The 22,416-nt window shown below is 36.5% G+C and overlaps 1 protein-coding gene across 1 annotated transcript; it reads right to left on the reverse strand.

Moving 5' to 3' along the window:
* Positions 1–14,764: 14,764 nt before the first annotated feature.
* LOC131609868 (probable xyloglucan endotransglucosylase/hydrolase protein B) lies at positions 14,765–16,171 on the reverse strand. Its single transcript, XM_058881683.1, has 4 exons — positions 15,920–16,171; positions 15,732–15,832; positions 15,453–15,646; positions 14,765–15,362 (listed from the first exon to the last, which is right to left on the reverse strand). Exons 1-4 carry the CDS (start codon positions 16,122–16,124, stop codon positions 14,963–14,965), a joined length of 900 nt encoding a protein of 299 aa, XP_058737666.1. The 5' UTR covers positions 16,125–16,171; the 3' UTR covers positions 14,765–14,962.
* Between the last annotated feature and the right edge of the window lie 6,245 nt (positions 16,172–22,416).

The following is a 22,416-nucleotide window of genomic DNA, read 5'->3' on the forward strand; positions in this document are numbered from 1 at the left end:
AAAAAGAATGGCTCATTAAGAGTATGCATAGACTTTCGTGACCTTAATGCAGCTACTCCTAAAGATGAGTATCCTATGCCTGTAGCAGAAATGCTAGTAGACTCAGCCGCAGGTTTTGAGTACTTAAGCATGTTAGATGGATATTCAGGATACAATCAAATTTTTATAGCAGAAGATGATGTATCCAAGACAGCATTTCGTTGCCCAGGAGCAATAGGCACTTACGAATGGATTGTGATGCCTTTTGGTCTGAAAAACGCTGGGGCAACTTATCAAAGAGCAATGAATTCTATATTTCATGACTTTATAGAAACATTCATGCAAGTGTATATAGATGACATCGTGGTAAAATCTACCTCGGGTATGAGTCATCTCGATCATCTAAGCCAATCATTCGAAAGAATGAGGAAATATGGCTTGAAGATGAATCCCCTTAAATGTGCTTTCTTTGTGCAGGCAGGTGATTTCTTGGGTTTCGTAGTCCACAAAAAAGGGATAGAAATCAACCAAAACAAGACAAAAGCCATTATGGAAACCAAGTCTCCATCCACGAAGAAAGAATTGCAGTCTTTATTGGGTAAGATAAATTTCTTGAGAAGATTTATCTCTAACTTAAGTGGACGCACCCAAGCTTTCTCGCCCCTATTACGGCTTAAGCAAGGAAAGTTCGAATGGAGTGCAGAACATCAAGAAGCTTTCGATCAAATAAAGCAATACTTGACGTGTCCACCAATTCTCATTCCCCCGAATGGGAAGAAGCACATGCGCCTGTATATCTCAGCATCAGATAAAACAATAGGCAGCATGTTAGCCCAAGAAGATGAGAACGGCATCGAAAGAGCCATTTATTACTTAAGTAGAGTACTCAATGATGCAGAGACTAGATATACTGATATAGAAAAACTCTGCCTTTGTTTGTATTTCTCTTGTATCAAACTTAAGTATTATATAAAGCCAGTTGACGTCTACGTTTCATCTCATTGTGATGTTATTAAACACATGTTATCTAAGCCAATACTACACAGTCGAATTGGCAAGTGGGCTTTAGCCCTTACTGAATATTCATTAATATTTCAGCCTCTCAAGGCAATGAAATGTCAAATTGTGTCAGATTTCATTGTTGACCATGCGGTGGTTGAGAATCATCAGCATTATGTGGATTTGAAACCTTGGAAGTTATATTTCGATGGTTCAACACATAGAGAGGGTACTGGTGTTGGAATATTGATAATTTCTCCTGATGGAATTCCAACAAAGCTCAAGTATAAAATTGAAGGTCCATTATGCTCCAATAATGAAGCTGAATATGAAGCATTGATTGCTGGACTTGAGGCTTTGTTAGAATTGGGGGCAACCAGAGTCGAAATTAAAGGAGACTCCGAATTGGTCATCAAGCAATTGACAAAAGAGTACAAGTGTATCAAAGAGAATTTGATCATGTATTTTGTTATTGCAAATAGGCTACTCAAGAAATTTGAATATGTGGAATTAAAACACGTATCAAGAGTGAATAACCAGGAAGCAAACGACTTGGCACAGTTAGCCTCAGGTTATAAAGTATCAAAAGAAAAGTTGGAAGAATTGATTGAAGTAAGAGGAAGAGCAATGTTTACTAAACTTTCGCCAAGTGATCTGGAGAACTCACGATTGGGTTATGCCAACAAAGAACAATTCGAGGTACTGAATATAGATTCATTAACAGACACAGATTGGAGGAGTCCAATTATTAACTATCTGAAAAATCCTTCGACGGATACAGATAGAAAAATCAAGTATAGAGCCCTGTCATATTATTTGATGGGAAATGAATTGTTCAAGAAAACTCCTGAAGGGGTATTGTTAAAATGCTTGGGAGAAGCAGAAGCATATTTGGCTCTGTCGAACGTACATAGTGGGGCATGTGGTGCACATCAAGCAGGGCACAAAATGAAATGGCTTTTGTTTCGATATGGGATGTATTGGCCTTCGATGTTAAAAGATTGCATAGAATTTGCAAAAGGGTGCCAAGAATGCCAAGAACACGCAGGTATCCAACACGCCCCAGCAAACGAACTAAGTACGATAGTAAAACCATGGCCTTTTAGGGGATGGGCACTAGATTTGATTGGAGAAATTCACCCCAAGTCCTCTAAAGGTCAAAGATACATTTTGGTGGGAATAGACTATTTCACAAAATGGGTCGAAGCAATACCGCTGGCAAATGTGGATCAAGAGGCTGTGATTGAGTTTATTCAAAAACATATTATATATAGGTTTGGAATCCCAGAAAGCATAACAACGGATCAGGGATCAGTCTTTACTGGACGAAAAATGCAAGACTTTGCCAGAGAAATAGGTTTCAAGTTATTTACTTCTACACCTTATTATGCTCAAGCAAATGGCCAGGTTGAAGCAGCAAATAAAGTAATAATTGGCCTTATTAAGAAAAATGTAGGAAAGAAACCCAAGAATTGGCATAAGACTTTAGATCAGGCACTTTGGGCTTGTCGAACATCTCCAAAAGAAGCCACAAATACAACTCCTTTTCAGTTAACGTTTGGACATGACGCAGTACTTCCAATTGAGATATGTTTGCAATCAGTAAGAATACAAAGGCAAGCAGACATTCCTCCCAACGTATACTGGGAATTAATGATGAACGAGTTAGTAGATTTGGACGAAGACAGGCTTCGAGCATTGGAAATGATAAAGAGGCAAAAGGAAAGAGTGTCCAGAGCATATAACAAAAAGGTGAAAGGTAAAACTTTTGTTAATAATGATCTAGTTTGGAAAGTTATTCTACCTATAGATCGAAAGAATCAGGCACTTGGTAAATGGTCCCCACATTGGGAAGGACCCTTTCGAATCTTAAAAGTATTCTCGAACAATGCCTACGAAATTGAAGAGTTGGCAGAAGATCGCAGGATCTTAAGAGTGAACGGGAAATACTTGAAGAGATATAAACCTAGCATGCATGAAGTAAAGATTGCAAAGACGTAGACACTCAAAGTACTACGAAAAGCCAAAATGGTCAGGCATGTGTCAAAATATACTTCACATTGATCAAAATGGCTTTAGAATCAGAAAGAATTATGGAAAGAAAAATCAAAACACCAAAATATTCTTTTCATTGCAAGCATGGAAATGCATTTCATTACAAAAAGATCCAGAAATAGGATCTGAGATTACAAAAAGAGAGGAAGGCATAGACATATAAAAAGATTAAACCTAGACTCGCTAGTCAATTCTGGCGTCTAGACTGTTCAGAGATAGCACAGGAACAGGTTCAGCTTCGAACATGTCCCTAGCCCCAGAATCACGCATTCTTCTCACCACGCCTTTCTTGAGAAAAATGTAACTAAGGAGTCTCCCGTATGGAAGACAAGTTACACTTTCTCGACGGTCCACGCCGATAGCAACAGCTTTGACAAGACCTTTGAAGATCATCAAAGGTATGTTAATCTTTCTTCCCCGAATACCACAGAGAATAAACTCCAGATCTTCAACCATGATGTTATTCTCATCGATCACCCGAGGTTGAAAGTTGCCTACGAGCATCTGGTGCCAAATCCTGATGGTTTGTGCGCTGTAGCGATCACTATCCATGAGTGTTCTCAACATGATATGAGTAGTCATGCTGAGAACATTATCATCAAAAGTTGCTCCGGTGTTATTGCATCTTATGAGATTGGCAATAGTGGTGGGGGTAATGCTAAGGTGAGCATGTCGAACGGATGAATCAATGGTGGCTCTACCTTCAGGGTCCATGCGTAAAGACGCATTCATCCAAAACTCTGCCACCATATTAGGGTAGATGGCACCCTCTAGGACTTCCTCAAAGTAGAAGTTCAGTTCCTGATTAGCAAAGAGATTTTCAATGTTAATGAAATGACGAAGGAGTTCATCCTCATCAAGTCTGAACTCACCCTTGATGAGAGCTTTGAGATCGTTAAAGGAAAGAATTCCAGCCATTTCAGGGAAAATGGTGTTTGAGAGGAAAGAGTTGTGTTTTCTCTTTTTTCTGTGTTTTGGTTTGGGGAAGAAATACTTGAATGAAGAAATAAAAGTGATATGGAATCCTTTATATAGAAGGAGAATACTGAGGGTTGGTTTTACATTTTTAATGAGTGATTAGACTGCGGTTCGTTTTTCAAAGTAAGAAGTTATGGCCTCCGCCGTTTCCCGCCCTTGGAAGTTGAAAAGTAATCATTAAACTGATGCACGCACGTCTGAAAACCGACGTTTTGGAGAAAGTGACGTCACTTTTTAATAATGATTATGACTAGAAGAAGTGGAAACGTCAAGTCTAGAGGCAAGAGTGCTGCGAAGGATGTTCAGGTTCTACATGTTGTATTTAATAAAAGCACTGTAGGAAATCTAAAGATATATTTGGCAGAAAATTGAAAGATCTGTTACAATTAGTGCAAGAAAATATTATAGATAGAAATGGGAGTCAGGCGTACAAATATTATATGTCTCAATTACAAAATAAAAATCCAACAAATGAAACAAGATTGAAGACATCTAGCTAAAGTCCTCAGGGAGATCCCTTTTGATCTTCAGATATTGAGTTTCCCATGAGGACATTCGAAGTTCAATTAGTGCCCGTTGTTTCTTCAACTTTTCGATCTCTGGCACTAATTTCTGTGCAGTCTCGAAATGTGTGATTCCTGACTGCACCACTTCGAGCAAATCTTGTTGGTTAGATTCTTGGAGGGCTGCTTGGCTACTTTCAGCTTCCTTTATCTTGCCCTCGAGCATTTTGATTTCTTGTCTCCAGGAGCTGATTTTCTTCTCATATTCATCAATGGCTTTCTGATTCGCCGAATGTTTAAGCTTGAGGGCTTCACCTTGTTTTGTGGCTTCCACAGCAGAATTCCATGACGAGTCATGAGAGGCCACTATCTCAGATAATGCTTTCTCGACGTTTTGCTTTCGAAGAATGTCAGCTTGGAGTTGTTCAAGGAGAGAGCCTAGCAGAACAATCATCTCTGAGACTTCTGGGGAAACTTGAAGCAAATCTACTTTCTTTAAAAGTTGATTTAAGTTGTAGCTTTTAACAGGGTCCCGGTTGAGAACATCTACAAGATTGACCCCAAAGAATCTCTCTTTTATCTGTCGAAGAAGATTAGGAGTATCTTCCTTGTCACTAGAATCTGCAGTTACAGCTGGAGAGACATCAGGCTCCGAAAGTGAAGAAGTATTCACATTCATGATAGCCCTTAGGAACCCAAGAGGATCAGTTTGTTTAAGTTGTTCAAGCTCCGAAGGAGTAGGCTTCGTAGGAGCAGGCATCGAAGTTGTCTCAGGAATAGTTTTTACATCGGGAGTCGAAGTTCCTTGAGAAATTGGTTTTTCTGGTTGAGAAATCTCCTCCATGGCATCCTTCTCCGATGCAGAATCTTCGTTGCCATGTGATTGCTGGTTCACATTGTCGCTGCCGGAGAATGGATGATCCTCTTCCAAATCTTTGCCTTGATGAGTAGGTGGGGATTCGTCAGTAGATTGGCTTTCTTCGATTGGCTCATTAGGCAATATAGTGGAAATTGGCCTAACGTCTTCGAAGACTGGTGAGAGAACATGGGTTCTAGCTTGAGAAGTATCTGTTTCGAACGAAGCCAAGATAATCATGAGGTTAAGCCTTCGAAAGTTTTAATTGACGAAAGTTGAAATTTAACAATTACCATAAAGTTTATCAACATCAATGGTGAGGCCAGGGTCTTTGAAACCAGAAGTAGCAGTGCCAGCATCATCCTGCAATAACAAGGTAAAATGCCAGTGCAATTAGTTAATTAAAATTACAAGATAATATGTAAGACAAACACAAGATACCTTGGGTGGATTGTTGTCTGGGCTTGAGTTATGACTTTCCAAAACAAGAGCATTGCTGGCAGTCTTCAAAGGAGACTCTTCAGAAGACGCTTTATTGCCAGGAGAAGCAGCTTTGGAAGGACTTGCTTTTTTCCCTTTTCTTGAAGGGGTAACAGCTTTGTGTTTCTTTTTCTGTCCTTGTCTAGTTTGAGGAGGAGATTTTTCTTCATCATCTGAGGCATTGGTCGAAGAAGCTTTACGCTTCGAACCCGTTGGGGGTTTCGAGCTCTGGCAAGTGAAAGATGAGAAAGATGAGTACCAATCACAGAATTGCACAAGATTTAGAGTATGAGATAAGTATTTACCATGGGCTTCTTATCCGTGACGATCGAATCACTTTCGTTTGGTTTGTCGCTTTTAGATGTCTCAGACTCTTTTGGGGCAGAAGCTTCTTTAATCTTCCTCCTTCGTGCAACAGCCGTAGTTGAGACTGAAATCAGTATATCAGTAAAAGAAAAGAAGAGTCAGTCGAAAAAGATTGCCTTAATTCAAACCTTCAGGTATTGGAGTCAGGACACGAACGTGTTTAAGATCTATATGAAGATGCCCTTTGAAAGTATCCAAGGTATGCTTAGTCGGAACCACTCGTTCGGCGCGTTTTTTGGCACTCTCTTGAAGAATTTTGAGAGCATTCCCACACACGAAACAGTCTGGGAAAGGAGGACTTAGAGCCACACCAAAATCAGCACTTGGTAATGGAGGGAATTTTGGAGGATGAAGTTTGAAAGCCACTTCATAACGTAGTTCTGGTCGAACATACGAGGGCAATTTCAATTTATTTAGTTTGGTGGAAAACTTTTCGCGCAAAGTGACTGCAGCCTCACGAACGGTCCGACTAAGATCATCAGGCCTATAGATAGTTTCAAAGAATTTTTGAAAAGCTTGGATTTCTTTAATATGAGTTGAAGTACCTTTTTTGAAGTTCTCCTGCACATCAGTGAAAGCTGCGGTTAGTTCTTGAGCAAGGCTATCAGCATCAAAAATTTGAGAGCTATAATACTCTGTCCACCATTGATGGAAATCTGGTGTAGAGTAAAAAGAAGGTTCGAAAGGAATAGGAGAAAGGTTGGCGACGCCAGTATATTTGTTGATTTTTCGTTCACATTCTTCTTCAGTCAGATACAAAGTGTGGAAACACATATGGTTCCTTTTCTCATATAAGCACTTAGGTGTTATTTGAGTTAGCCCAAACTGCCTCGAGACCAAATTTGGTTGATAACACATGAGGATACATTGACCCTTTGATGGTCGAAGACGGTGGGAAAATAATCTTGGAGTCAAGAAGGCTTCCCAAATTTCCATGGATTAAGTTTGCTGATCTTGAGATGTTGGTGGAAATTTTCGAGTAAACCATTCAGGACCTATTATTCTGTGTACAAATGGGGCCATGGAAGGATCGAATTGATCACGCCGAGCAAACATCATTGAATACGCCAAGAAATGTTCATGAAGCTTTCCCATTTCCTCTTTTGGAGTTAGGTAAGCTAACCTGGTCCCTTCTATAGTTCGATTTTTTATTGTGCTATCTTCCTCATTGACATCTCCTCGAAAGGGAAGATAAGTTTCGAATGTGGCATTGAGCCACAGTTGCAATAACCAAAAAGGACCAGCATAAATTAAATTGCCAGATTTGAAATTCTTGGTAAGATTCGCAGCTTCACTAAGGTTTTCGTAAAGAGACCCTAGAAGTAGTTGGCTGAGGTTGAGTTTTCTACCAGCATGCAACTGATTAGCCATGCAAAGGTACCTCTTTGCAACCTGGATAGATCTTGAGCAGAAGGCGCACCGTGAGAGCCATAATGCTAGAAAGGCAATATGCTCTTCGTCAGATACTGTCGCTTCGGTGGTAATATGGTGTCTTTGGATGAATGCCGTGTAAGTAACTTGCGAATCGTTGAAACCTATAGTGTCATTATCCATGTCATTGGGATCAAAGGTTTTGCCAGTTGGTCGAAGTCCCGTAATAGCAGCCACATCAAAAAGCGTGGGGGTAACCATTCCACAGGGAAGATGGAAGGTATTGTGAGAAGCATCCCAGAAATGAACCGCTGCTACTAACATGGGTTGGTTGTATTCTAAACCTGTTTTTGACAGTTGGATCAAATCGTATATCCCTAACGATTTCCAAAAGGATCCTTTTTGTTTCTCTACCTTTTCTAGCCAAGCATAATACAAATCAGGATCTTTGGCTAAAGGAAATGACCTAAAAACTTTTACAGAATTGGTCATATAGTTTAACTTAATTTTGGTTAAAGCTAGAGGGGTTGCAGTTGAGGTTTCCTCAACATTAGCAGATTTGCCTAAAGGAGAACGACCGTCTTCATCTATCCTAACTTTGCTAACTAATGGTCTAGTCTTGTAATAAGCAGGGAAGAATTTATTCACAGATTGGATACTTTCACTCGGTAACGGACCCATAAAAGCAAGAGTATTTCCAGAAAGATCAAAAGGTATGATTACCTGGGAAGCGTAGATTGCGCGTATTTCTTCAGTATTAGGGTTTGGAACGAACTCTCGTTCCCCAGAGCGCGTTGTTGATTGGAGCTTCAAAGCGGGTTGAAGAACATTTGAAGATGAAGCCATGGAGAAATTTTTGATTAAAAGGACAAGATTCTAAAGAGAGTGAAGATGTTTCAATTTTTCGGTGAAGAAGATGAATGAAAGGCGGTATAAAGGCACAAGGTCAAATATTTAAAGGTTTAACGGAAACCCTTTTAATCTTTTGGGTAAAACCCGAGAAACACATGGCGGTTGGTGATTTAATCCAACGGCGGTTGGATAAGTTAGCCTTACTCCTAGTATATAGGAATAATGATCAGTAAGTAAGGTTAAAACGTGGGAATGTAAGTCATGAGAAGACATCTTTGAAAATGACAAGACGTTTCGGAAACAGTGTTATCAGTGATTATGACGTTAGTCAGCAGTCTTGGAACTTTCAAAGATCATAAAAACGAAATCTTATAATGACAAGAAACGCTTATTTCTGTTGATTCTCGAAACAGGCATTTATTGGGGGCAATTTGTTAGTTGAAGATTTCGTTTTATATTGTTTTGTCCTTCGAAGGAGTTGAGAATCGAAGGAAAGATGGTTACTGATGGCCATCCCTTAAAAAGTGAAAAAATGGCTACTGATGGTCATGCTTCGAAAATAAAGACTTCTAAGTTCGTTGAAGATAGTGGGCACTGAAAGACTAATGAAAGCATATGTCTTCGGGACTTAGACGAAATTCATAGAATATGTATTCAAGTATTACTACTTAGTGTGTTTTTTAGTAGTGTTTGTTTAATACACTGCCACGCGTCGAAGACGGACTCAGGCGGGAAGATTTGAAATTCGAAGACGGTTTCGTAACCGTTCAATAACAGATGGCTTCGCTGGAAGTTCTGATGAGAAACGTGGCAGCAGATTAGTGTAGGACCGTTAAGGTCGAAACTAGTATAAATAGGGGTCTTTATGTTAGGATTCCGGGTGTTCATTTTGTACAAATCACTCACATATTTACTCAAGTATCAAGTGTTACGAGAAAGAGTTCGCTGAGAAAATGTACGTATAACACCACCATTTTAATACATGTGTATTGTATTTCATTTTCGAATACATTTCTGAGTTACTGCATTCCATTTATTTCTTGTCATTTACATTCCTGTATCTTTATTTTACTTTCGAATTTACTTTCATGATCATTTACTTTTAAAGTTCTTAACGTTTCTGCAGTTTAAGATCCTTTATGTTTTAACAATTTTTAAGTTTCATATGTTATGTTATTTATTTTTCTTGTTGAAGTTATAACTACATATAACGAAGCAATTACCAAGATTCTTGAATCGAACAATACTCATCGAAGAAGACAAATTACGAATATGATTCAAATGAACATTGATAACAATCTTCTTGACTATGTGTCCTAGGATCAATCTAGTCGATCCTGCAAGTAACCAAATCATATTTATTATAGTTTGGAAGACTAGCGGTTGTTTACCGGAAATCACCGTAAACAGGCAGACATGTTTGTTTGTCTTTGTAGTTTAAAGTGTGATCTAAGAGAGGGGTAAATTGGGTTTACTGGATTTTTAAGAGAGAAAGTGGCAAACTTTTTCCTTAAGGATTTTCTGGTTTACATTTACTAGTTTTATGAGTGATGAAGTGAATACTTTATTTTTTAGGATTTAAGATATAAAAGTAAGCTCCTTCTTAGTGAGCTCTAACACCACCATATCTAGCTCTTTTAGACGAAAAAGGGCGGTGTTCAAGGATTTCTACAAGGATTCCTTATCAGTGGAGATCTCCTAGGCCTTGACTTTCACATCTACCATCTTATCCTCCCGTTTCTCCTTGTCTTTCTGAAGTTCTTCGGCAGCCTTTGGCTTTCCTTGTAGGAATCCATATGCTTTTGGAGCTTCTCCAAAATCTGTACCCTTAACATTTACCTCCCTTATCCAAAACCATATGGAAGAAAGTAAAATTGTTCTTTTTGATAGAATGAAGGAACTAGTTGATGAGAGACTTACATCATCTGAGTATGTTGTTTATGCTGCTAAGTGGGATATTCTCTAACCTATGTGGTTTTAGCTTTGTAGAATATGAAAAATCTATCTTCTGATTTTGTAGCCTCGTCCATTCAGAAGGAATAACCTTTAGAAACTAAACTAGCTTCTGTTGATGTCATTCAAGTAAACATGGTCTCAAAATAAGTAGATATGGATAAACAACTGAAGGATGTGATGAGAAGACAAATGAGATGGGGTCTGATATCAAAGATATCTTGGAGCTTCTGCAGCTGAAACCCTAGGCTTTAGGATTCTAGCTAACCATTTATCTTGTCTTTTCAAATGATTTTGAACTTGATCATATTGCTAAATTTGTTTTTTCTTAAAATGGAACATTTTATTCTTCAGTCTCTTTTCTGTTCTTTTTTTTTAAAATCTTTTTGTTGATGACAAAAGGGGGAGAATAAGGATTAGTATTTAAGCATCTGAATCTGGTTGAATTATATTTGTTTATGCTTAATTCTGGAGATTTATTTTATTGTGCTTTAATGATAAATTTAATTAACCTGGCTAGGACTTTGGGGGAGCATACGAACCTCACCCTTAGAAATTCCTGACTTAAGTGGAGCTTACAAACTTCACCCTTAGGACTATCATATTTAGAGGGAGATTACAAACCTCGGAATATTGATTAAATTAACAACCATTGTTCTTAAATAAATGTGTTTATCATTCTCAAAAAAGGGGAAATTGTTGGAACAAAATTGGTCTATACCATATCCCTTGGATTTTGATGATAACAATGTATTTGAAGAAGAATTGGGTAGACTAATGTGTCTTCAAGTGTGTCAGTACAAATATCAATATACTAATTGAAATTCACTTCTAAAATTGCACTGAACATTGAAAAAGAAGCTTTTAAGAGGCCGATTCTAAAGATCAGACTCTGAAGAATCGACTTTTGATTTAGATGATCAGAACCTGGTGACCCCAAACTCTAAATAACACAACCTATAAAGAGTCAAAGTCAAAAGGATCGGAAGCCAAGACTCAGATTCTAAAGGACCAGAAATAGACCTTAATTAAAAGCTCAATAATCAAGGAAGTCCTGACACTTTGTTATCAAGCTCTGATGACAATTTGTCCTGTTATGGTTACGTGATAACTCAACATAAAGTTGCAAAAGCCTTAAGGTTTGCAACTAATAATTCCTTTTTGTAGCAAAGGAAATTCAAATGAGTTTGAAACGACATTATCCATTTGAGGAAGCTTTGTAACGGATCTGTTGATGCTTATCTACAACGTCTCTCTTGTGCTTGGATATCTCTCCAACTAATATTTCATGGAACTCTATAAAAGGAGCTGAATAATTGGAGTTAGACTCAACATTTCACCTTAACAAGAGAAGTTACTATGTCAAAACAAAGAGCACACGCTAACTTAGAACTTCTTACCATTGTACATTTAAAAGTTCTTAAGTCTTAGAGTATTTGCGATGTATTCTGTTTACACCTCTGATTGTATATCAAGTGTAACTATCACTCTATCACTATTATATATGTTATATAGGTTGTTATAAGTCTCTCACATGTGAGCTGGAGCAGTGAAGTCGCTTGATTGTATGCTTGAGCATTTGTGAAGTCTCTTGCTTGTGTGCTTGAACATTTGTGATGTCTCTTACTTGTGCGCTTGAGTATTTGTGAAGTCTCTTACTTATGTGCTTAGTCATTTAAAAGAATCTTACTTGTGTGCTTGAGAAATCAGAAGTCTCTTGCTTGTATGCTTGAACATTTAAGTCCCTTCCTTGCGTGTTTGTTCATTGGGAGTCTCTTGTTTGTGTTCTTTAGCAACTTGTAATTAGATTCAATTATAGTGGAAATCTTTTGGAAGTGTAAGGGGACTGGACTACTACTGACTTATAGGAGGAGCTATGATAAATTGCATGTGTGTTATCTTGCTTTATTCTTTACTTATGTTCAATAATATTTTGTTGCTATCCATCAGAATCGGAATCTGATTCTAAACATTACAATCACAATTTGATAATAGATCTTAAGAAGAAAAAGAAGAAAAAGTCAACACAGTTCAACCCCTTTCTTGTGTCTTTCTCACCTTCAACATTTTGATGATGCCTTTGCTAACATTCTTCCTTGCGGTGGACGTGACAATAATCTTTTGTAGAGCCTTTGCTTCATGAATTAATTTATTGAGAATATGACTTCTCAAAGGTCTATACATGGGAACAACATCTATCATTTCATTGGTAATAATGTTCGATAGGTTCTTGCGACATTATACCATCCATATTGGTTTATTCATTCTAAGTATGAGGAAAAAACATAGTCTTTGGTTTGGAAGATCCACCCATATTTAATAGGGCTACGAGATTATCAAATCTATAATATTGCATGCGTACATAATTGGTTATTCCATCAAGTTCAAAATTGAGATTCCTAACTTCTTTCTTCTACTAAGTAATACTGAGTCTGAGAAAAAAAAATTTCTTGAAGAAGGATTCAATCCTTCCCTCTTTTTTCATCCACTTGAGATTCTTCTGTCCATTTAAGGTAAAGATTCATATATGCCTCATCCAGGGAATAGTCTAATAGCTCATCTTCATCACTAACATTCCCATCCTCATTACAACAAGTATTTTCATTGGGTATCTCAAGATTTGAAACCTCCTTAAAGTGAGTAGTAGTTTTTCCTCGTCATACTAATTATTGGAGAAAGTTGCATTTTATATTTTTCTCTGTTTTCTTATGAAATTTGGGCATTCAACTTGGATGTGTCTAAATACTTCTCATTCATGACATTGTTCCCAGATCTTCTATCATGTCTTCTCATGACCTTGATAAAGTTATCAACTAGCATAGCAATTGACTCATCCAAATTATTATCAGTGTTATATACTACTTAGTTTTCATGATCAACAATGTCAAATTTGAATGTTATACATTTCCCCTTTTACGGATTAGTCATCAATGACCATATCAAAGGCGAACAAAGAGCCAATCAATTCATCAACTTTCATTGTGGAAATATTTTGAGCTTCTTTAATCGAAGTGACCTTCATGTCAAACATCTTTGGCATATTACTTAGAATTTTTCTTACAAGCTTCTCGTCAGACATCTTTTCGTCAAAGCAAAGGAATTATTAGAAATGTGACGGAGACAAACACTGAATTTCCTAGTAGTTTCATCCTCAAGTTTTCAAATTTAATGGTAAATTATTGAAGTCTTGAGATATGAGCTATCAACGTTCCCTCATAAGATTTCAAATTTTTTCCATGTCTCTTTAATACTAGTGCATGTGTTGATTATCCTGAAGATAATTTTGTTGGCTCCATTATAAATAGCATTAAGAGTAAGCGAATTTTCAAACGCTTTTTTATTTACGGCAAATGTCCGATATTTTTGGGGCTTAACGAATTCAGAATCATCATCAACTTTTATCATAGGAGGAGTCTACCCCCTTTTTAAGTCTTTATATCCATGGACTTAAGAAAAGCTACCATGTAGAATATTCATTAGTCATAATTAGCACCATCAAAAATTGGTGTACTATGTTAGAAATTGATACTTTCATTCCTTCAATTTCTTCCCTAATCCTGTAATAGCAGAACAGAAAATTTTACAATAAATTGTTACTAAAAAAATGGAGGACAACAATAGTATAAACTTTAGAATAGGATGGGTAAATAAATCTTTTATATTTGGAAGGAGTAATAACTTTCAAGTCATAACCTAACCAGGGATGTCAATATGCTTCCACTAATGTGGATTATGCAGAGTTTGTTCAGTTGAGGACCTCAAAGATAGAAAATTTCTTCAGCGAAAATGAGAATGGGGAACAAATTTTTTTCGAAGGCACTTTAGAGATAAGGACAATAAATATATCCCCTGTCTTGTGGAATCTTTGGCCCATCTTGATTAACAAAAAATCTTTAAAAATCTCAATATATTCCGGTCGTTAGAGTCTACCCCTTTTTAACTTTTTTGGGTGTTTAAGTAAATTATAGATAATACAAATGTAATAAAAGACTCTCTTGAGTAATTATATAAACCTATCATATGATATGTATTTTAATAATTCACTATAATGAAGTACAAAGTTAACCTCTCCATTCTAAGCTTCACCATAATTTTTATGCAACACCTTATCAAATACTTTGAAAAGAACTTCACCTGGTTTTATTTTATTAAAAGCTTGTCATGGTGACTTATGCATATAAATCTCAAGATTCATAAAATAACGAGGTAATGACAAGGGATAGAAAACATTGTTAATTTTATTTTTAAATGAAAAAAAGGATACATAGAGTAACTACAAGGATAACTAAAATACATACAGGTATCAAGATATCCTAGAAACAAGAAATATAGTGACAACAACAGGTATAAGCAGAAAGACAAAGGATACATATAGCAAACAGTTGTTACTTTTATTGATAAATGATCAATCAATATAGAATTACATATACATAGAGGCTCCCTTAGGTTCGGCCTTAGAATCACTACATTGTTCATGTAATTAATATAACAGTGGCAACAACAAATAATTTATGATACAAATACATACAAAAAGAAATTCATAGTAAAATTATGCAGTATACATGAATATTTATATGTCACCATCTCTTTTGCATTCGGGAGGAATCTGAGGTAAACGTTTTCTATCAGTGCAGTAATTGTAAATGGTGTATTTCTCTCTCACCCACTTTAAGCTACGCCATTGAGCAGCATCAAGATCACGAAACTCAACTTGATCCCACCATCTCTTTCCTTGTGTCGCACAGAATTTTGCATTAACAGAAGTTTCACAGCCATCAATGTGGAAACTTTTGTATCCAGCTATGAATGGTGCTTTTGACCAATCTGTTTTCTCCAAACCACCTCTTGTTGCCCAATCATCCGCATTCCATAAACTGTTGTATATCTTCATTGGTTGGTCAAATGGAAATTTCACTCCCAAGTCCTTGCTGTTCTTGAACACCCTGATTGGAACATCATCCACATAGAAACTGCAAGAATATCAATCATAGGTTAAGCAAGATTGTTTTAGACTATTAGGGCAATATTTCAAAAGTTGAGTTGAGTCAAGTGGTGCTTACACAATCTGGTACATGTTCCATAGAATGGAGTATCTGTGAAACTCTTTTGTAGGATCAAACCAAAGAAAGATCCTCTGTTCTTTGTTACCTTGTCCACCAGTGAACACATTTGTTTGTAAAATGTAAGGTTGTCCAGTTCTGTTGCCCAAGAACTCAAAATCTATTTCATCATGTTCAGCATTTTGAGAAGATAACTGTGAAGTAGTGTCAATCATAACGAAGGTCATTACTACAGAATAATAAAAATATAAACATAAAACTATAACTTTTTGTACATACATAGAAGGCAGTTACTGTTCCAGCTGAATCACCAGGAACCATCTTAATGTTCATACTGAAATGACCAAACAAGTATGAACCTTTCGACTGAAAACCAGTACCTGTTTAAAAAACTAGTTAGATACATGAATAGTGTGATAACAAGTTTAAAACTACTATATAATGAAGAATAATAATACACTAATTACCAGTGGACTTATCAAGATGAAGTTGAATCTCAGAACCACCATTGAAGTATTTGATGTGATCAAAAGCCCAAGTAGGGTAATAGTTTCTGCCAAATGGAACATCCACTGGCCTTCGTGGAAGAGCACAGAATGAAGAAGAAACTAGTGATGATAAAACTATACACATAGTCCAAAATGAAGAACCCATGTTGTGTGTTGTTTTCATGCAAGTTGTGAAGATTTTGTAGCAAAGACTTGGGTATATATAAGCCTAAGACCCTTGGCATAGAAAGTTAAAGAGCCATGTTCCTCTCTCTCATTCATAATGTAATGTGTCTTGTTGTTATTTATTATAAACTTGGAGGGTGGGAGGCAAAGGATCATGTATTAGGCCTTGTTAGGATTTGAGCATCGTAACCAACCGATATTGGGACCCTATAATTACGCGCTTATTATGTATTGTTCACTTCTATATAGCTAATCACTTATTATTTCCAAATTAGAGTACAAATATTTAAAAATATATACACATTTTATTGTTCAAAACTGTAATCATCAATAATTCAGTCCATCTCAAAGAATAATTTAGTCATCTATATTTAAAATATATCAATCAATTAAATCGTCTCAAATTGAAAATCATGTTTTTAAAATTACATGAATTTGATTGCTATCGTGGATATAGATGACTAAATTACTCTTTTAGATGGATTAAAATGATTGATGACTACAATTTCCAGCAATAAAATGTTCATATATTTCTAAGTATTTGCATTTAAAACCGAATTAGCTATGCCAAAAGTTTATTGTTGTGTTTGGTTAATTTAATTATATTTAGTCTCTTATTATGACTTTGACTAAATCAAAGTTTTTGACACTAAATTAGCGTAGAGACAAAAATTTATTATTTCTCATTATTAATATTGTTAGTTATCAGTTTTTTTTTTCTTTCAGAATATAACTTTTTTTAGATTGAATATTTTGTTCTTGAATTGCTAAGTTTATAGGCAACTTCTCTCATCTTTCTCAAAAAGCATATTTGGATACATTCTAAAGTTTGAGTGCGGACATTGAAAATGAATCTTTTTCCACTACTGTGAATACACAAATCGAGACAAATAAAATATTAAAACTCTTCACTATATTTTTTCCTGCTGAAGTGATTTTAGAACTCTTTTCGTTTCTTTCTTTTCGTAGAATTGTCCACTCTATTTTTTTCTATTGGAGTGATTTAAATATTTGAATCATCTTCTTCATTGTCAGGGGAGAATAGAATAGAAGAAAAATTATTTGAGTGAGTTCGAACAATGTGTATAAAGACAAGAGCGAAAGGGGCCTCGGTATCTAGGATATATTGAGGTGTTGAATAATTTTGGATAAACTTAAATGCTACAATGGGTAGCGGATAAGGTAGATTCTCTTGGGCAGTGGATAAGTTTTATTTTCTTAGGAACTAATAGTTAATTAATGTTGTAATATCTTAATCTTATTCATGGTCTCTATATAACGACCTCATTGTAATACTTATGATTAAGACACTAAGACAATCAATATCAGAAGAAGTTATATTTTTACTGTCCTCCTTTAGAGTTTCTGTTCTTCTGTCTTCAAATTGGCATCAGAGCGCATGGCAAACATGATGAGTCAAATGCCACCGCCACGACTATCAAAGTCAAACTATGAAAACTGGAGTATTCAAATGAAGGCGCTCATTGGATCTTTGGATGTGTGGGAAGTTGTAGATGATGGGTTTGAAGAACCAGAAAACACGACGGGAAACACAACAGCCCAGAACAAAACGTTGAAAGAGACGCGGTCGAAAGACAAAACAACACTCTACATACTGTTTAGAGTTGTAGACGAATCGGGTTTTGAAAAAATCGCTGGTTCGACTACGTCGAAAGAAGCATGGGACACATTAGAAAAAGCATTCAAAGGAGCAGACAGAGTCAAGTAAGTTCGCTTGCAAACTCTTCGAGGAGAACTAGAGAGAATGAAGATGAAGGAGACAGAGTCCGTGTCGGATTATATCACGCGTGTACAAACAATTGTAAACCAAGTTAAACGAAATGGAGAAGCAATGACTGATGCTCGTGTTTTCAAAAATATTTTAAGATCTTTGACGGACAAATTTGAAAATATAGTATGTGCAATAGAAGAATCGAAGGATCTCTCGACGATCGCCATTGAAGAACTTGCTGGTTCACTTGAGGCACACGAACAATGCAAAATAAAGAAGAAGGAGGAGACACTTGATGATACAGTTCAAACCAAGGAATCCAATAGAGACGAAAAGGCACTCTTCTCTCAAAATCGGCGTGGGAGAGGACGTGGCCGTGGAGGGAGAGATGGTGGTCGAAGCTATCAAAACAACAATTTCGAGAGAGCACAGGCGAGCCAACAAAATTGGTATGGTAGAGGACATGGTCAGAGAGGTGGTAGATCGAACTACTCCAACATCGAATGCTACAAATGCAACAAACAGGGGCACTATGCGAAGGATTGCAATTCCTACAGTTGCTATAACTGTGGTAAAGGGGGACATCTTGCAAAAGACTGTCGATTCAAAAGAAGGGTGGAAGAGACAACAAATTTTACTCTCGAAACAGAATCAAATGAAGGATTTTTGATGACTCAAAAGGAAGTAAACACAGAGAATGACACTATATGGTATCTTGACTCAGGGGTAAGCAATCATATGTGTGGTCACAAACACCTATTCAAAGAAATGAAAAAGATTGAAGAAGGTCATGTATCTTTAGGAGATGCATCGAAGGTGAAGGTCGAAGGCGAAGGAACAATTTGTTACTTGCAGAAGGATAACGTGTTTGGGATAATCAAGACGTCTACTATGTACCATATCTCAAAGAAAATATTTTAAGTTTGGTAAAACTTACAAAAAAGGGCTACTCGATATTCATGAAAGATCGAACACTGCATCTGAAAGATAAATCAGGACATCTGATTGCTCAAGTCGAAATGGAGGGAAATCAAATGTACAAACTGAACCTGAGAAGTGTTCGAGAAAAATGCCTGCAGATTAATGTCGAAGACCAATTGACCCTATGACATCTAAGTTTTGGTCATCTACACCATGTTAGGCTACAAAGATTAGAAAGAAAGAACATGGTGCATGGACTTCCAAACATGGAGTATGAAGGAAAACTTTGTGAAGAATGTGTGCTCAGTAAGCAAACGAGAACATCCTTTCAAAAGAAGGCAGAATATCAGGCTAAACACATTCTTAAATTAATTCACACTGACATATGTGGACCAATCACTCCATAATCTTTCAGTGGTAAGAAGTACTTCATTTCATTCATTGATGATTTCTCAAGGAAGACTTGGGTCTATTTCTTGAAAGAAAAATCTGAAGCATTCGAAGCATTTAAGAAGTTTAAAGTAATGGTGGAAAAGGCAACTAATAGACATATCAAAGCCCTTCGATCACACAGAGGTGGAGAGTATACCTCAACATCCTTTATACTGTGAAGAGCGGGGTATAAGGAGATATTTAACTGCAACATACTCACCTCAACAAAATGGGGTGGGTGAAAGTAAGAATCGAACAGTCCTTGACATGGTTCGTTCAATGCTTAAGAGCAAAAAAATGTCAAAGGAATTTTGGGCAGAAGCTGTGCAATGTGCAATCTATGTTCAAAATAGGTGTCCACATTCAAAGTTAGGAGATCAAACACCACAAGAAGCTTGGAGCGGACAGAAGCCAACTGTATCTCATTTTAAAGTATTTGGTAGTGTATCCTATGCACATGTGCCGGATCAACAAAGAACAAAGCTTGAAGACAAGAGTCAAAAGTACATAATGATTGGGTATGATGAGAAGACAAAAGGATACAGGTTGTTCGACCCCATAAACAAAAAGGTGGTAGTAAGTAGAGACGTTCGAATAAACGTAGCAAGCAGATGGGAATGGAACAATTCGACAGAAGCTGTAGCTGAATCTGAAAACCCATCAGTCGCTATACCAACAAATATTTCGATAAACCCTGAAGACTCTGACAATGAAGATGAACCTTCACAACCCAGAATGCAAAGTTTGCAAGAGTTGTATTACAACAAAGAAGAAGTACACCTTATATGTCTACTGTAACTGTTCCTTCACTACTACTAGTATCCATAGTAGGAAACTCCACCTCATTATGAGTTTTCTCCGTTATAGTTTCTACCAGGTTTCTCTCTTAGTTTTTGCTATTCTCCCTCTGAAGAAATTCTCTACCAACCCAGTAAGTTGTTTTAACCTCAGCTCTTTCCCAGAAACTCAATAACAACTCAGCAGTAACATGCATATTTATCCCTTGATTTCTACAAAATTCATTATACTTCTCTAAAATTTTCTCTAGGCATTCGCAATGCCTTAAACTCAAATCCTATAGTTCATCCTTGTCATAAAAGCCTCCACTAGTTAATGATGAATGAATAACAACATTTGAACCTTCTAAAATATATAGACCACATATTTTAGACCGTTTAGCAATAATCAATTCATCACATAAAATCTTCAACACTCCATGTTCAATTCTAGTACAATAACCTAGGTCATCAAACATATTTATAGATAACAAATTTCGCTTGAGTTATGGAACATACCTCAAATTGTGAATAAGAAATTCACAATCATCAAACATTTTAAATCTCATCGTACCAATACCATGAACCCTGTATGCTTTACTATTACCAAGGCAAATTATTCAACCTTGCATCATCTTTAAAGTTTCAAAGTATTCTATTCTTGGACACATGTGATAAGAGCAACTTGAGTCAATGACCCAATTATGTTCAGTTTCCATACTCGATACTACTAGTGCACCAACATCCTCATAACTTTCCTCACCCAAGGCAATTGTAGCTTGAGTAGAATCTTCATTGACCTTTCTCTCAGGACAATCCCTTTTAAAGTGACCGATTTTATGACAATTAAAATATTTTACCTTTGACTTGTCTGGCCTTTTTGTTTAGGACATCCTTTTACGCTCACCTCCTCCTCTTGACACATTTAAGCATTCACCACTATCTTCAATCTCCAAATCTTTCAACTTTAAAAATTCTTTGGGTTTCACCGTCGTTTGGAATTCATCCAAAGTAATAGTACTTCCTTACCATAAAGAAAGGCATCCTTAAAGTTCTCAAAGGATCTGGGCAGTAAACTCAACAAGAGCAAAGTCTTGTCCTCATCATCAATCTTCACTTTAATATTCTCAAGATCATCGATAATCTTATGAAATTCTGTAAGCTCATCAACTATGGATTTGTTCTCCACCATTCAGAATGAATAGAGTTGTTGTTTCAGATACAACATGTGAGCAAATACTTTGTCTTATACAATGATTCAAGTTTTGTCCACATAGCAACTGCAGCTTCTCCCTGGCGACTTCTCTTAGAACTTTATCCCTGAGGCACAAGATAATAGCACTCCTGGCCTTATCCAACATCTCGGTCTTCTGTACCTGTGTAAGCACTGCAGGCATCAATGCTTCACTCTTCAAAGCATCGATACACTTCTCTTGAATTAAAATTTTTTGCATCTTAATTTTCCACAACCCGAAGTCGTTTTTACCGGAAAATTTCTCGATCTCCCATCTACTAACCATGGTGCTTACTTATAAACAATGCCTCTTTGCTCCACGCTCACCGCACCACTTGTTGTCAATCTTGCTGTGAATTATGATAAACTTCAATATCAATTTGTGAGGCAAAGAATATTAGAAACCAAAATAAATGGTCAACAACAATAATAATCCGTACACAGATAATATAACAGAATAAGGCGAGAAAAAGACGAAGGTTTGTTTACCCAGTTCGATTAAACGATCTACTTTGAGGGAGATAGCAACTCTCCAATTCACTATACTCAAAGTTGTTACAAGAAATTACATGAGTTACGAGAAAATAGACTTCGCAATTCCCAAAGAACAAACCCTATTTTCTACCCGAGTGTTTCCCAACCTCTCCAACTCTCAATATAAGAATCACTCAAACCCAAGGTGTTTAGAAGTATTTCCCGATCCCCTTAGATAACTCCAAAGGTTTCCAAAAAATCTATTTTCCCTTGTAATTCCCTAAACTCTTATTCTCATGTAAGCTCTAAGATTGTCACAGTAAGCTCTAAGATTGTCACAGTATAATCTTAGAAGAGATACATATTTATAATAGCCAAAATCCTAAGATTGTCACAGTAAGCTCTAAGATTGTCACAGTATAATCTTAGAAGAGATACATATTTATAATAGCCAAAATCCTATGATTGTCACAGTATAATCTTAGAAGAGATACATATTTATAATAGCCAAAATCCGTAATTGTTAGAATAAAAGATATTATTATAATCTTATAATATCTCTCAAATATTATTATAAATATCTTATAATATCTCTTAGATTATTATAAATATATATATATATAGAATATTGTAAATAATCTTATAAATTCGGAGGCATTGTTAAATCGGGGCATTCCACTTAAGTAACACACTTTTGTGGGAGACACGCCACTTCTCCACC

This window comes from Vicia villosa, linkage group LG6 (assembly GCF_029867415.1).
Source record: "Vicia villosa cultivar HV-30 ecotype Madison, WI linkage group LG6, Vvil1.0, whole genome shotgun sequence".
In the NCBI taxonomy this organism is placed as follows: Eukaryota; Viridiplantae; Streptophyta; class Magnoliopsida; order Fabales; family Fabaceae; genus Vicia; species Vicia villosa.

Coding starts and splice junctions, on each gene's coding strand:
- LOC131609868 (XM_058881683.1), bottom strand. CDS start 16,124: ATGAAAACAACACACAACATGGGTTCTTCATTTTGGACTATGTGTATA. Junction 15,833..15,919: donor TCATCTTGATAAGTCCACTG/GTAATTAGTGTA, acceptor TTTTTTAAACAG/GTACTGGTTTTCAGTCGAAA. Junction 15,647..15,731: donor GAACAGTAACTGCCTTCTAT/GTATGTACAAAA, acceptor ACTACTTCACAG/TTATCTTCTCAAAATGCTGA.